Below are 14,972 nucleotides of genomic sequence, written 5' to 3' on the forward strand. Positions count from 1 at the left end.
ACAGAGACATGTAGATACTGCAGCTAGAGCCCAGCAACTCTCTTTCAATGTTGTTCGCCGTGAGAGGCAATGTCATTTTTTCTAGCTATCTATTTGGCTTTGCTGGTTTTGTTGCCGATAGACCCTGGACGGCTCCATGCGCGTGAGCTCAAGTGTCCTCCAGTATCACATTCTGGCTGTAGTACAATTCCTTTCCATTTCGGTCTCGTTCCCTGGCCTTGCGCCTTCCATCGCCATAGAGTAAGCTTGTTCCGTATCATGAACCCCGCGCCTCGACTGAAAGATTCCACCCACCCCGTCGTAAAGTCATGTCATAGCAATCCACACGCAAGGATCCGTGGGGCATTCATACATGGCTCAGAAGTTCTCGTCGTCAACTTTGTTGTCGATGCCTCCGACCCACCAAACAGCTGCGTTGATAATATCCTTGATCGCCTCCAAGTCTTCCTGGTTGCGGGGTGCGTAGAGCAGAACCTGAGAGCCCTCGACGGGGCTCGGCTGGTTCGCATTGAAGAGGCGCATGAACCGAGACCCAACGCGGCCAGACAGAGGATGTCTTTGACCCCAGCCCTTCTCGATGACAGTCTTGACATCACTGGGGTGGAGCGTGGAGTGGATGAACCCGTCTTCAGTGTTGGCGCTGAGGATCTCTCCGTAATACTTTGTCTCATTGAAGACGCGGTGGCGGGCATACAGCGAGGTCGGAGACTCGGGCTCAAAGGTCGAGCGGCCTAGATAGGTGGACTGGGGGTAGCGTTCTGGGATGTCGATGATGAGGTTGCGGAGGCGGTCGTCTACGTCCTTTTGCTCCCATGGAGGTAGTTGCGTCTTCTGGATGGGGCTGCTGATGCCTTCAACCTCGGGGCGAGAGCCTCGGCGGTGGGGAAGGCTTTCCAAGTAGCCTCGCGAAGACATGGTCGTTGGGCTTGATGGGGGGCTGAGAGGATCTGAGACGGATAGGATGTTGAGGAAACGCTCAAAGGCTGTCTGAAGGCTGGCCTCGAGGGCTTTGCCGGGCTTTGTGGAGAGAAAGGGCTTGAGGTCGAATCTGATGAATTTCAGGAGGTACGTGACGATGGTGGAGCCAATCAGGATGGACGAGGCCACATAGAAGAGATTGGGCGCCCAGAGGGTTGGCATGTGCAAGGCCATGTTGTGTTGCTGTGATCCTTTCTCTGACGAGATGGGAGATGGATTTCCGAGTAAGTCTGGAGGCAGTGAAACGAGGAAGCGGGAGGCTGAGCGGGACACGAGATTGATTCACTTGAAAATTCACAGTCGGCTCGAATGCTTGAAGCAGATGTGAACGAGTGACAACTTCTCACAGGTACCTTTATACTTTTTCCCTTTCTCTCTATCGGTGTTTCCCACCCTCCAGGACTCCGACAAAGGCTCGCTGGAGGAGACAGGACAGGGCCAGGACGAAGCAGAGTGGTCAGGGCATGACGCGTATCGCCCTGGCTTTCCATTTGGCGAGGATTCTGAAGCAAGACTGTTAAGGTGAAGAGCTTCAGATCAGCCCAAAGGGTGGCTCCTCAGCTACCCAAAGCGGAATAAGGCTTGATGGAGCCGCGTGGTTGGGTGAGGCAGATGGAAGCCATCGGCTAGGATGCATGAACGTGTGGTTTCCCGCCTGTCTGAAGCTGGGCGAGTGGACTGATGCCTGGTCGCGCGGCACGGACGAAGTCGAGTGGCAAGAGACGATCCGGGTTTTGATCTGATAAGGGGGGCAGCCCAAAAGGGAGGAGCCCAAGGGCCAAGAGTTTCACTGAAGCCAAGGCATGTTGCTTGATGGAATGCTTGATGGATGGATTGGATGGGTTGGATGCCAGAGATGGAGAGGTGGAGAGGTGGATTGGTAGAGACGAGGCCATGGCCCATCGAGGTAGAGGCAGACGCAGGCGCAGGCGCAAGGAAAAACCGCGCGCCGTCGGCATGTCGGAGCTTCGGGGGGTTTCCGCCCGACATCCAGAAATTCTCCGGCTTCTCTCATTCTTCCGCTTCCCTTGTCTTCCCCCCTCCCTTCCTCCCTTCCTCCCTCATCACTTCTTGATGAGCGGTATTGCTCTCTGCAACTTGGCCACGGCCATTCTGCGAGTGGCCACTTCACTCCTGCCCGCCATTACTATTCGGTGGTTCCAGAGTGCATCGAGCGGCAGACTCACTCCCCAGCGTCATGCAAATCTGGCAATCCATCTGTCGCCATACCTTGTAGGTATATATAGCACCTTGTCAGATTGGTCCATTGCCAAACCCACTCTCAAGCTCCTGCCAAAAACGCCTTGTCTCCTCTCCTTGCGCATGGACTGTCAATATCCTGCTTCAGTTGATATGTCGTCCTGCTTTCGTGGTAATAGCAACGACGGTGATCTGAGGACATTCTTCAAGAGTCCAACTGTACCCACGTTGGGTTCCCAAAAACGGGACAAATCCCTCGAGAAGCACTTGGCTTGCGGCATACGTGGCAGTCACGGCTTTGCTCCAGTGCTCAAATGCCGGATCCAGCATACATGGTTGTGGATCGATGGTGACAACGCTGACCGCAAATTGAACCGCAGAGCGCGGGAGATGTTCCCAATTCCATCGACTTTCCCCAGACAATTCCACGTTGCGGGAACCATCTCCACGTCCACGTCTCTGTTCTGCTCGACGGTGCGAGCAAGGCTGCGCAGGGCGTGTGCCGCTCCTTTCCTTCGGCTGAATGCCGGGATGCAGGGCACGGATGTACTCCAGGTGGCGCTAGAGGTTTGTGCAAGATTCTCTTCAGCATCCAGCCTGAGCTATTTTGGGAGCACAAGCGTGCCTGCAGGCTGGGGTTTCCCCTAACGTCGTCTGCTTGTTAAGCCGCGTGAAATGATAGGCAGATTGAGCTGTCACTATCACTGAATCGGACTCCGTGGATTGGGAGTGGAGTGTTCGAGGCATGATTCATCCAAGCCGTCGAATTGATCTGTGCCACCTATTCTCAGGAACGTGGGTTGCATACTCGGAAACGCCTCCGATAGAACACAACGTCGTTGCCGAGCTCGCATCAGAGCTTTGAGAGACCTGGCTTGCGCATATCCTCGCTCCATCCGGGACGCTCAACCGAGGTATCATGATGCGCGGCAAGGCTCCCGTGAGACGGTCGCTCCTCGCTTAACAGATACCAGCATCACTCGTTCACTGGACACAAGAAAGATGATGCATCAATGGATCCCATCTCCGGACCTCCGTCAGTTAAGTACCAGTCAACAGTACTGAAGACGAAAGACACAATGCCTGTGACTGCCGCGCATTCCTTTCCTATACCCTCTCTCTGAAAACAAAAGAAGCTGCTTCTATATTTGACCTGCCCTAGTTGCAGATCAGAGGCATGTTTCTATCTTCGACCACGGGTACCGGGTACCGCGCGAGGGATTCTGCAACGGCTGGGTGACGCATCACACAAAGCGTCGTTGTCATCCAACATACGCTCGCTCCGGCCTGTGACAGAACATACATTCTTCCGTCATATTCCATGCCTCATCTGTAGAATGTATCGGTTTCTATCTTTGATCATGATTCCTTTCGGCCTGCGAAAAGGTTGAAGAACATAGAGACAGGGTCTCTATTCGAACCAACGCCTCTCAGGGAGCACAATCAATGATCCTCAACCACGACACGGCCTGCAAGAACACACCACTCGTCTCTCAGTCAAGCATGCACGCTCTTCCCGTTCGACCACCCAATGCATGCCAATAAAACCACTGACCCAAGAAGCCAAGCCACTCACTCGCAACAGGTTGACATCTCTCTAAACAACAAACTGGGCCACAGCACAGAATCTTTCACAGACCCAACAAATATCATTGATCTTCTCATGGGCTACCCACCTCGTACTGGGAAAGGCAACTCTCCCTGCAGGTATGGGGGGATGCTTCATAGAAATTGACATCGCAGCCTCGTTGGCTCCAACAGGTCCACCTGTAGTTACGTGATCGTGATTGACCCTTCGCCGTAGTCGGAGAAGTCCTGCAGAGTTGCACCCGGTGGTTGATCCTATACAGCACCTTGCAGAGGCGTGCCCAGAGAAAGACGTACACGGAGAAGCGTGAAAATTGTGTGCTAAGACCCCAGGTTTGGTGTCGGCTGGAGATTGGTGGGTCGGAGCCCGAGCATGATCGAGATGGAGGACTTGATCCCTTGTGGTCAATATTTTGATTGGGTATCTGTTATTAATACATACGTATATCACCTTGCGCAATTCACATTGAGATACTGAGAACCCCTGAAAGAACCATGGTTTGTCTCTGAGGATTCAGAGTGCAAATGTCACAGGATATATCACTTCCAATTCCAGCGTAGTACTCCTCCCCCGCTTAGAAATCGGCGATCCCAAGCCTGTGCCGACTACATGTTGGTTTGAAGGACTTTGAACAGTAGTATGGCATCATTATTGGCTATGGGGTTAGAGGGTGGTGTGCCTTCCGAGCACTTACAACCGGCAAATAAGACGCACAATGCTATCAGAGACGTGTTGCTGCGAACGATTATGGCTGCTCGAGGGCCTCGGTTTGTGTTTGCTGCAGGGTATATAAGGTGACGTAGGATTCGAGGAAGTTGTGCAAGGGCTGGAGGCGTGGATGTAGCAGAGGGCAATTGGTGAAAGCTGTGTCATTGCGAAAGGTATAGTCCAGCACTTGAATCATTCTTCTTGTGCGCATCTCTTGCGACACCACCTGGATCCTACCCATGGGCGAAGAACTCGACATAGAGCGTGGTTATGACAAGTAGTGTAAACCTCGTCCTGTCCTCTGGCGATGCTGTTGGACGAGACCAATAGACCGTACTTCTGTCGAAATGTCAAAGCCGACCTCAGCAAAGCCAGTATGGGAATGCTAGGAGGATGTATTAGGACATGAATGTTAATAGAGCCCACGAAGAGAGTGTATATCATCATAAAGCTCTTTGAATGAGTGTGACATTATACAAATTCCAGATCAAGCAGCGGTGCCTGCTTTTGGGACGCTGGGTTGATACCAACGGAGGCGTCCATTGATACACCGACGAGAAAGAGCGGGACGAGGCTGAGCAATGCTCTGCCGTATCTCATAGGGCGGAGCATACGCGCAGCACGCTGGATAGGGCAAGGTGGCTTGGCAGTTCGACAGTCTCCCATTGGGTGTTCAAGCTGCCAATGCAAGAATGATTTGCATGTGCAGAGCTTGTTATGCGTAATGGCGCGCGGGGGAGCAGGAAGCCAGCCTCCAATGCGCTTCTTTCAGTCATCTCGAGGTTTCTCGATGCTCCATTAACCTGTTCATTTACTTACCTCACTCCCTTTCACTCTTCATGAATTTGCTTGTATCCTCTACCTCTTCCCTAATGCCTTGAGACTGATTTGCGTCCGTCGGCCATGGCGAGGCTCTCCAACCCTTTCGCCTTCACTCGTTGGCCCGTCACCATCATCACGTCCGCTGTTTACCTCGTTATTATTGTTGCTCTCCTCATCGTCCATACGACGGTCCCTTCTCCTCCATCCTCGCCTACTCCCATTCGCGGCGTCAACCTGACAGAAGCTTGGCTGGACTTGCAGCTTCTCACCGCGGCTTACCGTCCTTACAACAGCCGTCGCAACGACCAAATCCACGAGTGGCTCCTCGAACGGATCAAGTCGATAGCGAAAGAAAACGACGCTTCTCCACATGTCTTCGAGGACAATACCTCCAATCTTACCTTTTCTTCGGGAGGAGTACTTTCTGGGCCTGGCGTGTCTGTCTACTTTGAGGGCACCAACCTCATCGTCTATATACCGGGAACGGAAGATGATAAAACACAATGGTGGCTTGACCCAGACGGAAAACCATCGGCTCGCAACGCAGTCTTGGTGAATGCACACTATGACAGTGTATCAACGGGTTTCGGCTCTACAGATGACGGCGTCGGGGTCGTCTGCGTATTGCAACTACTCAAATACTTTACGACACCCATGAACAAGCCAAAGAACGGAGTGGTGCTCCTCTTGAACAACGGTGAAGAAGACTTTTTGAATGGAGCAAGTGTTTTCAGCCAACACCCCATGTCCATGGTTGTGAGCTCATTCCTGAATCTGGAGGGAGCTGGCGCAGGGGGGCGGGCTGCTCTGTTTCGAAGCACCGACGAAGCCGTCACAAAAGCCTATGCTCACTCCAAGTACCCTTTTGGCTCGTCCACATCGGCGGATGGCTTTAATCGAGGACTAGTGCGGAGTCAGACGGACTATGTCGTATTCAATGGCAAGTTGGGTTATCGTGGACTGGACGTTGCCTTCATTGGACCGCGGGCGAGATACCATACCGATCAAGACGACTCACGGCACACAGGGAAAGGCTCTCTTTGGCACATGCTCTCAGCGGCGGTGGCTACAACGAGAGCCTTGACATCGACCTCGCTGAAGACGAACCTGGATCCTGAGAACAATCCAGGAAGTCCGTCACTCTGGTTCGATATCTTTGGCCGAACGTTTGCCATCTTAAAAGCGCACACTTTCTTCGCTCTATCGGTCACTTTGCTTGTCGTGGGACCTGTGATACTCCTGCTCACCGTTGCCCTGCTGTATCGAGTCGACAAGTTCTATCTTTTCTCAGGGTCGCGGCCGCTCCACCACCCGAATGGAGACGAAAGGATCAAACTCTACGGATGGCGTGGCTTTTTCCGTTTCCCGCTGATCTTGCTCGTGGCTTGTGCGGTCCCAATTGCTCTGGCATACCTGATCTTCAAAGAAAATCAATACATCGCCCACAGCAGTGAGTGGGCAGTATGGACCATGATGATTGCCTCCTTCGTCATTGTTGCGTGGTTCTTCTGCAGAGCTGCGGACTATACACGGCCTTCTTCACTCACCCGCGTCTACGGGTTCTCATGGATGTGGGGAGCATGGTGGGTGCTCCTTGTCGTTGCAACAGTGTTTGAACAACAGCTCCACGTCGTCGGTCTGTACTTTGTCCTGGTGTACGCAGCGCTCGTGTGGCTGGCTACGTGGTTGTCCTACCTAGAGTTGTTTTCCTTGCCCAGGAAATCGGTATATTGCCAGCGTCTAGTTAGCGAAGACGACCCGTCGCACCAGCATCCCGGCTCGGGCGCGGGGTACGAAGACGCTGGGGACCGTCCGGATCCCGATGATGACGATGAGCCTACGGAAAGGTCGAGTCTCCTAAGGAGGGGATACCGTCAAGGGAGAGAAGAAGCGAGTCCTGACATCAAAGCCGATGTTGACAAGTCTGACTCCATCGAAGAGCCGGATTGGAGTAAATCACAATGGTCGTGGCTGTGGCTGTTGCAGATGCTCGTCCTTGTGCCCATCAATCTTATCATCGTCGGCCAGATCGGCCTTTTACTGACTGAAGGTCTGCACCAGACGGGACAGGACGGAAGTTCGATGTTTCTGTTATACATTATGGTGGCTGCCTGCACAATACTTCTCTTCTCTCCGCTTGTGCCCATTCTGCACCGAGTCACTTGGCAGATACCGGTGTTTCTTCTACTTGTCTTTATTGGCACCATGGTTTACAATCTCACCGCCTTCCCCTTCTCCACGAACAACAGGTTGAAGCTTTTCTTTCAACAGCAAGTGGACCTTGAAGGAGGGAACAACACCGTCTTTTTGACCGGGGTATCACCCTACACTCGCCATGCAGTCGACTACATACCCAGCTCCGCCGGACAGGATATCATCTGCACACCTGCAAGCCCCTCGGTCTCCGGTAACATGCAAACCTGTTCATGGGCGGGATACTCGCCCAATGTTGTCAACCCTCCTGTCAACTCTTTCTCCCCCACGGAACAGTACAGCAGCTGGCTCACTTTCAACGTCACTCGCCTGAATAATAGTGATAGCGAATACAAAGCCCGCTTCGTGCTCTTTGGGAAAAACACCCGTGCGTGCAAACTCGTCTTCGAGACCGCGCCGATCACTGGCTTCCATGTAGTCGGGCAAGCGCCGAGGGACACACGGTTCCCCCCTGTGCCCGAAGATGGGAGTCAGGAGATCAGGCTATGGAGCCGCACGTGGGGAAGGGCTTGGACCGTGGATGTCAATTGGGACATCCCAGCTGCCAGTCTCGAAGGGCCAAATGACTTCGAGGATGCTAACTATCAGCAGATCTCAGGTGCTAACAGTACGGTGTCCGGTCGAGTGGTATGTCTATGGAGCGACGCGAACAAGAATGGTGTAATACCCGCATTTGACGAGGCAATGCATTATGTCCCAGCGTGGGCGGCAATCACCAAGAGAGCGGATGGACTGGTGGAAGGGTACAAACGATTCCAGATATGATCGATCAAGATCTCGAAGGGGGTGAAGCGCTGGGTTCTCGGCAGCAAGTGCGCACGAGTGCCGTATTGAGGATTTGTGAGAGACTTTACTTGCTTGCGTCTATCCATCTTGTTGTGCTCTAGTGGTCCTTGGTTTGAGCGACGTACAGCACCTGTAATCAATTCTGCACCTCATCGGGAGTTCGGGTGGATATTTCTCCAGATTGTCTGCTGGGTGTACGGGAAAGGGAGGAACGAGGACACGAAGGGCATTTCTTGGAATTGCGGTCCGCCAGAGTGGAAGTGCGTCGTCTCGTCTTCACCCGAGTTGGTCCCATGAAATGGGGTAGTCCCGTTTGGTGAACAAGATCATACCGTTCGGCCACCATGGGAGCATTGTTATTGCAGCTCGCACTTTGGAGGTACCGGCCAGCTGAGATGGCGTATGCCTTTTTCTTGCTTGGGGAAGTCCGGAGTTGTCTGTTGGGATTTTCTATTTGGTTCCAATCAGGACATAATAAACCGTGTCCCCATGCTGAGACATTTGTGCTCTTGGAATCGAGAAGAATGCATTGAACATACAGTGGTGTAAAGGGGAATACAAATAGAGCCGCAAAACAATCCGTGCCGTCCCATGTCCTTTTCTGTCAACTGGCGCTAGCCTCAACAGGCGTCCGAGGTCAACGCCGCGGACCGCCGGCTGCGGACACAACCAACTTGGCATTCTTGGCCCATCCATGGCTCTTGGCGCTTCGCTCTTCGCTCCTTCAAGAATGCACCAGTCCAGTCAGTCTGTTCCTCCTCTCCACCATCGGCCAGGCACTCAGTTGCCTCTTGCCCACAAGGCACTCAATCAATCCATATCGACATCTGCCTCCTCCTCCTCCTCCTCATCTTCTTCCTCCACACTCTCGATAGGATCAAGTCGAACCCCTGAATTGCCTTGCAAAGTCGCGTGGGCATGCAAAAGCCCCAAAGGAACCGAGATCGTATGGCACTCCTTGGGGTCTTCCCTCCAATATTCGTCCAGGCGCTTTTTGAACACTCCCCTCTCTTTGGGGATGGAAATGAACATCGTTGGGCAAATGGTGCTGCAGTCCACCCTTATCCGAAATGCGAACTCGAGGGAGCAAGGTTCTGTGAAGTTCTGGGAGCCTGGCGTGGGCTTGATCTTGCAATCTTGCTGTCGGATTTCAATCGAGAGCGCTTTGACAACCCGAATCCTACCGTTGGCGATCGCAGTTGAAACAGCCCCATATCTCTCGGTACCAAGAATTTCATCGTGGCCGCTGGCGAGAATGTCAAGATTCCAGCGAAAAGGAAATGACGCTCCGTAGGCCTCCGCCTTTACTCGCGTCCTCCCCTCCACGAAGAACAATCCTTTTGGGCACACGAGACTCTCACCCTTCCTCACGACCCATAGAGCGCGGTCAGGGAGCCAAATCCCATCTTCCGTCCGGGCCGCCTCTAATTCCTGATTTTCTTGACAGGCTGCATCGACGTCCTTCCAAAGCATCTCATATCTGATGCCGTAACTTTCGCGAGCCGGTACTTTGAAGAACAAGTCTGCGCGGGTCAATGTCGCAAAATTTCCCTGTGCAATGAGAGAGGTTTCCTGCTGTTCGATGAGAATTGGATTGTTCTCGGAGAACTTTTCTTTGTACTTCTGCAGGATATACGGTGGTAGAGAGCCCCATCCGCACAGCGCGAGAAGAGGAGGGCGCGCGTCCGGATGAAGCTTCCTAAACTGGTCCAGGGATCGGTCGATGATCTTGAAGATTCCGTCCAGCCACTTGTCATACACTGTTCTTACCTGACTTTTGTCGACGTGCAGTCCCTGAGGTGTGAGCTTGAAATCCGGATGGCGGGCATCTTTCTCAATAGCCTTTGACAAGGCTCTTTTCGGCACCTTCAGCATCTTTATCGAGTATTCAGCACGAGTGTCAAATTCTCGCTTGGCGTGTTCGAAGCCATCTGTGACATGCTGAGACCATATCTTTGCTGTCCAGCCTGGATCTTGGAAGACAGACTGCAACCAATTCTGGCCCAAGTTGTCGAGGATATGCTCATCCATGAGCGTGTTGAGGGTCAACGAGCCGTTGAAAGAACCTCGCTGCGGAACGATTTCTCTGAATCGAGCCGATCCAGCCTCAAAGTATTTCCCGACTCCAGCCACATCTACCGTGGCCCCCTGTTTTCTCGTTAGCACTCAATAACCTCATTTGAAAACAGATCTGGGAGTCTTACACCAATATCCGCGACAATCATATTCACCGGTTCGCCGTTGTGGTCCTCCAACTCCGAAGTCATGTTGAAATGGCATATAGCCGCCGAGACTGCCTCAGAAACCAATGCCGTGGAGCTTGGGAAACCAGCGCGATCCAAGAGCTTCAAGAAACGGTCCTGAGTTGTCCGTGACCACACCGTAGGCACAGACACCGCGACGTGCGACTCTTTTGCAAAGGCCTCGCGAAGCTTCCTGAATGTCCAGTCCCCAGACTTGGCCTTGACCCCCATCGCGTAAGCAACCTCTAGCATTGTGTTGCGCCAAATGAATTGCAGGTAAGCAACGACGACATCTTCCATGTCACTGATTTTCTGCGATCCCCACTCATGTTCCCGATCCTTCAAGGTATCCTTGTAAAGGACCATCCCATCGTGCTTGGTCTGGATTGTGTGTATCAAAGCGTTGTGTTTTTCCCGGGTTTGCTTCATCAGCTGACCGACAGGCCCGGTTCCATCAGCAGCATATTCCGGAAACAGGGTCAACTTCAACAGATCGAACACGTTTTCGTCGCTAATTCCGCGGTTCTCGAGTGCGCCATCGACCGAGTGGCCAAACAGCATAGTACATTGTGCTTTTTCGCCAAGTGCTTTCGGGTACCCTGGTGAGATCGCTACCTTGGAGGGAATGCAAAAATGTGTTTCGTTTCTTGTGCCCGCAAGTACTCGTGCGTGTGTGACATTACCCTTGACTAGCTGTGTGGAATTCTGGGCGATGTCCACCACAGAGGTTGTGTGTACTGTACCGAAGTCCATTCCAATTAGGAATGTGACTCCAGATCCAAGGTTCCACGGATAACCGTCGATGGTTGGTCGGTGCTCTTCGAAAATATTTGGCGTGGTGGCTGGGCCCGAGCCTTGTGGGGGCACTGTGGCAGGCATTGTGTTTGAGTGCGGATGGAAAGCAAGACGAAGAAGTTGAAAGGCTGGTAGGTACTACCTTGCCCCTGTCAAGGAGGCGCTCTGTAATGCTGAAGACAGAGGACGGTCATCCTGATGCGAAGCAGGTTTTATCTCTTATATCTCCGGTTCTTTGCGGTGTGTTTGCCAACAAGGATTTGCTTCCTTTGAGGAGATGACCACAAGGATTGCTATCAGGTGGCTTGAGCTGTTGACAAGTATTAGCAAACAACGTCGGCTGCCTTCCAGCCGGAGGCAGAAGGAAACTTCGACAGCAGTGGTGAAGTTGGCAAGGCAGTGGCTTTACTTTGCGATACATTGCTCACAACGACGCGCCTGGCGGTTACTGCTCAGCTGGCGTCACTACATCAGATTATCTATTTTTTACGATACTAGAACAGCTTCTGGTCTTCCGAGCAACCACGGATTGAACCACCACAAACCCTGAGCGTGACTTCACTCGCATGCCCTCCGCCACAATGTTGCGGATGGGTGCCTCCAACCGCCGACCAAGGCTGATCTAGTGTTTGCTTCCGGAGATCAAAAAGGGTACCGGCCCAACATAACAAAGAAAAAAGAGCTTGGAATGTGGCAGGGTTCCGCAAACAGACAATGAAATGGCTATCACTCCCATCGGAAATGGACGTCCCGCTATTGACCCCCTTGCATTCCGTACAGGGACCGGCTGAGCGCAACCGCAAACGGAAAAGAAAGGTATGCTGCCGCAGGCTCCACAGGTTCTCCTTGCTTGTTGCGTCTTTGTTATTTAATGATATATACCCCTTTCCCTATCCTGAATCATTTGCGCGCTCCATCTATCTGGCGAACATCTGCAGAACTGTCCTTTCCCAAAATATCCAGCATGGTGAGATCCATCAATTGGCCGCCTCTCGCTCAGCGAGCCCTCCTCGAATGGATTGACGATCACAAGGGGCCTCAAAGCGCGTTGATCCAGAACTACAAACAAGCAATCGCCGAGCTGACGAAGAGTCTTCGTACACAATTTGGAGACAACGCATCCTTCTCGAAGGGGCTGGTGCTATCCCAGGTTGAACAAAGGATCAACTATCTTTGGAAAGATCGGCTCAACAGTTTCCAATCATCTGCATTGGAGACCTTCTATAGAGATGGCACTCTTGCGCTGGACTGGGATAAGCTTGGCCACAGACCTATCGCCCGAGCGTACACCAAAGACGAGATTGCATCATTCAAGGGGAAGGGCGTTCCGAGCACAACCGCCGCGACTGACAGATCCAGAGCCAGTGACGACGAAGAACCTATCCGGGCGGATAAACGTCGCCGAACAGATAACGGCTCCGAAAATCGATCAGACAGCGAGCGCGAACGACAGGAGGGGAGGAGACGAAAGAGCCCTTCGAATGACGTGAGAAAGGAGCCAGAGTCTCAAGTCGATCGTTCTCATTCTGACCAGAATCCGAGGTTGGTGTTCCGGTGCTATGTTGAGGACTACTCCCCTTGCTTCCAGCTCTACTTTGCAGTGGCTCGATGCGCTTATGCTAATTATTCTTTGCCTTTGATGCCATAGGAATATCGGACCACCCACAGTCGGAAATGATGTGACTCATATCATGTCAACAGATAACATGACACCCACCCAACAGGAAGAACCCTCCAGCAGAACACTGGAGCCAAGGCACCGGGACAAAAGAACCAGGAGGCTGTCTGCTGGTTTCATCGAGGTCCGGACTAAGGTTCCAGTACAGAGGCGGAATCAGGTGGACAATGGAGACGAGAAGGGTCCCTTGTTTGACCTGAGCTATCTTGACCGGAGTCGTTACAACGCCCTCCACCCCCCAGTACCTACCGATCTCATGGAGTCGGAAATGGGAATCCTTGAGCACGGCATTTTCAGTACGATCGCCGTATATGCGGACGCACTGAGTATACCGGAGGACCAACCGATGATCCTTGACACAAGACTTCGATATCCTGACGAATGCCGCCTTCTTTTCGACCTCATGCTCGGACTCGATAGCTTCCGTGGCGCTAACAGCCGCTCTGAGACGTTCCTCGCTTTTCAGCAAAGTAGAACCAGCCTGATAGACTTTCTCCGATCGTTTGTTGGCTGCGCTCTGACAAATTGGTGTCTGTCTTGGCCCTCCAACCCGACCTCGTACTTCCGCGGACTTGATGATGGGACCGTGGACACTGTGCTCAAGGAGGGTCAGTCTTCCCTGTCAAATTGAAGAAACGAGCCGTGAAGCTAACAGTCTCTCTGCAGCATTTACGCCAGAGATCGAAGCCGAAGTACGCCAGCGATTGTGGGAAGAACACATGAGTGTCCACAAGGTTCCCACCATCGAGAATAAAGCACATCACATGGCATCCACGCTCCTTGCATACATCGACATGCTGATCCCTAATGACCCCCCCGAAAGGAGGCCCTCGGAGCACACAGATGTCTGTCGTTTACCAGAAGACGATCCGACCCAGAACTCATCTCAACCCGACGGCCCAGCACCGCCCCTCAGAGAGTCTCCGGATCGGAAAGCACTCCGGGACTCTCTCGTCACCATATTCAAAAACGGTTTGAAATTCCAGATCCAGATGTTTAAGAACTTGAATGCAGAGTATGTGGTCCTCTGGCCCAGATTCCTGCGACCGTACGAGCGCAAACTGAATCGCGCACGACGAGCCCGTGGCTCCTCCGCCGACACCGACGCCGACGCCGGAGAACCCAAGAAGCCCGTGGTGCGCTTAGGGTTGATGCCCCTTATTCAGCGAAGAACAAGGGGCTATATCCATCATGCCAAGTGGTCAGAGTTTCAGCTGGTGACCAAGGGCTCGGTGCTCGCTCTGTGATCCACCATCTTGCGGCACACCTCCCCAAGCGTGGCTCTTTTCGCGATCAACCGGGCTACGAAAGCAGCAGCAGCAGCAGCAGCAGCAGCAGCGTTGGGCAAAGCGAGTCTCGATTGACGAAACCCTCCACCCCTTTTCAGTCTGGGACATCTCTCTCTCTCTCTTCTCGTCTGAACAGTCTCTCCCAGGCATTGCTCCCTGGAGATTAGTTCTGAGAGTGGCCAAGAAGGGTTTCCGAAAGCATAGCTGTCTGCGTTGTCCATCCCTCCGCCGGAGACAGCCACCATCAAAAGGCAAGGAAGAAGGAACAGCATACCCCGACAACGAAAGGAGGAAGTGCGTGGGCGCATGCAAAAGGAATTTGGGAATGGAAATGCATGGGAGGGGGAAGGCAAAAAGGTGTGTCCTGGAAACCCAACCGGCCACGGGTCTTCCAGGTGTAAAAGCGGCGGATGCATACAAAAGGTCACGATCCGGAGACATTGATCGGGGACGGGAGGAGGATGGAGGCCTATTTGTCGATTTTCGCGTGTGTTTATGCATGTACGTACGTGTGGCACTGGCACATCTGCTAGCAGCGGAGAAGAAGGAAACTGGGAAAACACTGGGGAGCCGGAAACAAATTGCAATACAATATCCTCTTTTTGATTTGTTTATGGGTGTCTCTACCTTGTTCTCACCTTGTTCTACCTTGTCTATCTATCTGAAAAGGG

At 52.8% G+C, this 14,972-nt stretch overlaps 4 protein-coding genes across 7 annotated transcripts; 2 read left to right on the top strand and 2 right to left on the bottom strand.

Moving 5' to 3' along the window:
• Nucleotides 1–42: 42 nt before the first annotated feature.
• PV07_03296 (uncharacterized protein) lies at nt 43–1,821 on the bottom strand. Its single transcript, XM_016390005.1, has one exon. The coding sequence runs from the start codon at nt 1,150–1,152 to the stop codon at nt 358–360; it is 795 nt and encodes a 264-aa protein (XP_016251907.1). The 5' UTR covers nt 1,153–1,821; the 3' UTR covers nt 43–357.
• Nucleotides 1,822–5,202: 3,381 nt separating this feature from the next.
• PV07_03297 (uncharacterized protein) lies at nt 5,203–8,865 on the top strand. Its single transcript, XM_016390006.1, has one exon. The coding sequence runs from the start codon at nt 5,378–5,380 to the stop codon at nt 8,273–8,275; it is 2,898 nt and encodes a 965-aa protein (XP_016251908.1). The 5' UTR covers nt 5,203–5,377; the 3' UTR covers nt 8,276–8,865.
• A 174-nt stretch (nt 8,866–9,039) lies between these two features.
• On the top strand, nt 9,040–14,884 carry PV07_03298. 4 transcript variants are annotated; one of them, XM_016390010.1, is made up of 6 exons: nt 9,040–10,408; nt 10,486–10,815; nt 10,998–11,465; nt 11,544–12,876; nt 12,983–13,620; nt 13,679–14,884. In XM_016390010.1, exons 4-6 carry the CDS (start codon nt 12,206–12,208, stop codon nt 14,257–14,259), a joined length of 1,890 nt encoding a protein of 629 aa, XP_016251912.1. In that variant the 5' UTR covers nt 9,040–10,408; nt 10,486–10,815; nt 10,998–11,465; nt 11,544–12,205; the 3' UTR covers nt 14,260–14,884. The 4 variants fall into 4 exon arrangements, with proteins under 4 accessions (XP_016251912.1, XP_016251910.1, XP_016251911.1 ...); XM_016390008.1 differs by having other exon boundaries at nt 10,983–12,876; XM_016390009.1 differs by having other exon boundaries at nt 10,998–12,876.
• Nucleotides 9,107–11,418, bottom strand: PV07_03299 (uncharacterized protein; the record flags this gene model as incomplete). The annotated part of the gene is made up of 2 exons (XM_016390011.1): nt 9,107–10,444; nt 10,501–11,418. The coding sequence occupies 2 exons, from the start codon at nt 11,416–11,418 to the stop codon at nt 9,107–9,109; spliced, it is 2,256 nt and encodes a 751-aa protein (XP_016251913.1).
• Nucleotides 14,885–14,972: the final 88 nt, after the last annotated feature.

This window comes from Cladophialophora immunda (genome assembly GCF_000835495.1).
Source record: "Cladophialophora immunda strain CBS 83496 unplaced genomic scaffold supercont1.2, whole genome shotgun sequence".
Lineage (NCBI taxonomy): Eukaryota > Fungi > Ascomycota > Eurotiomycetes > Chaetothyriales > Herpotrichiellaceae > Cladophialophora > Cladophialophora immunda.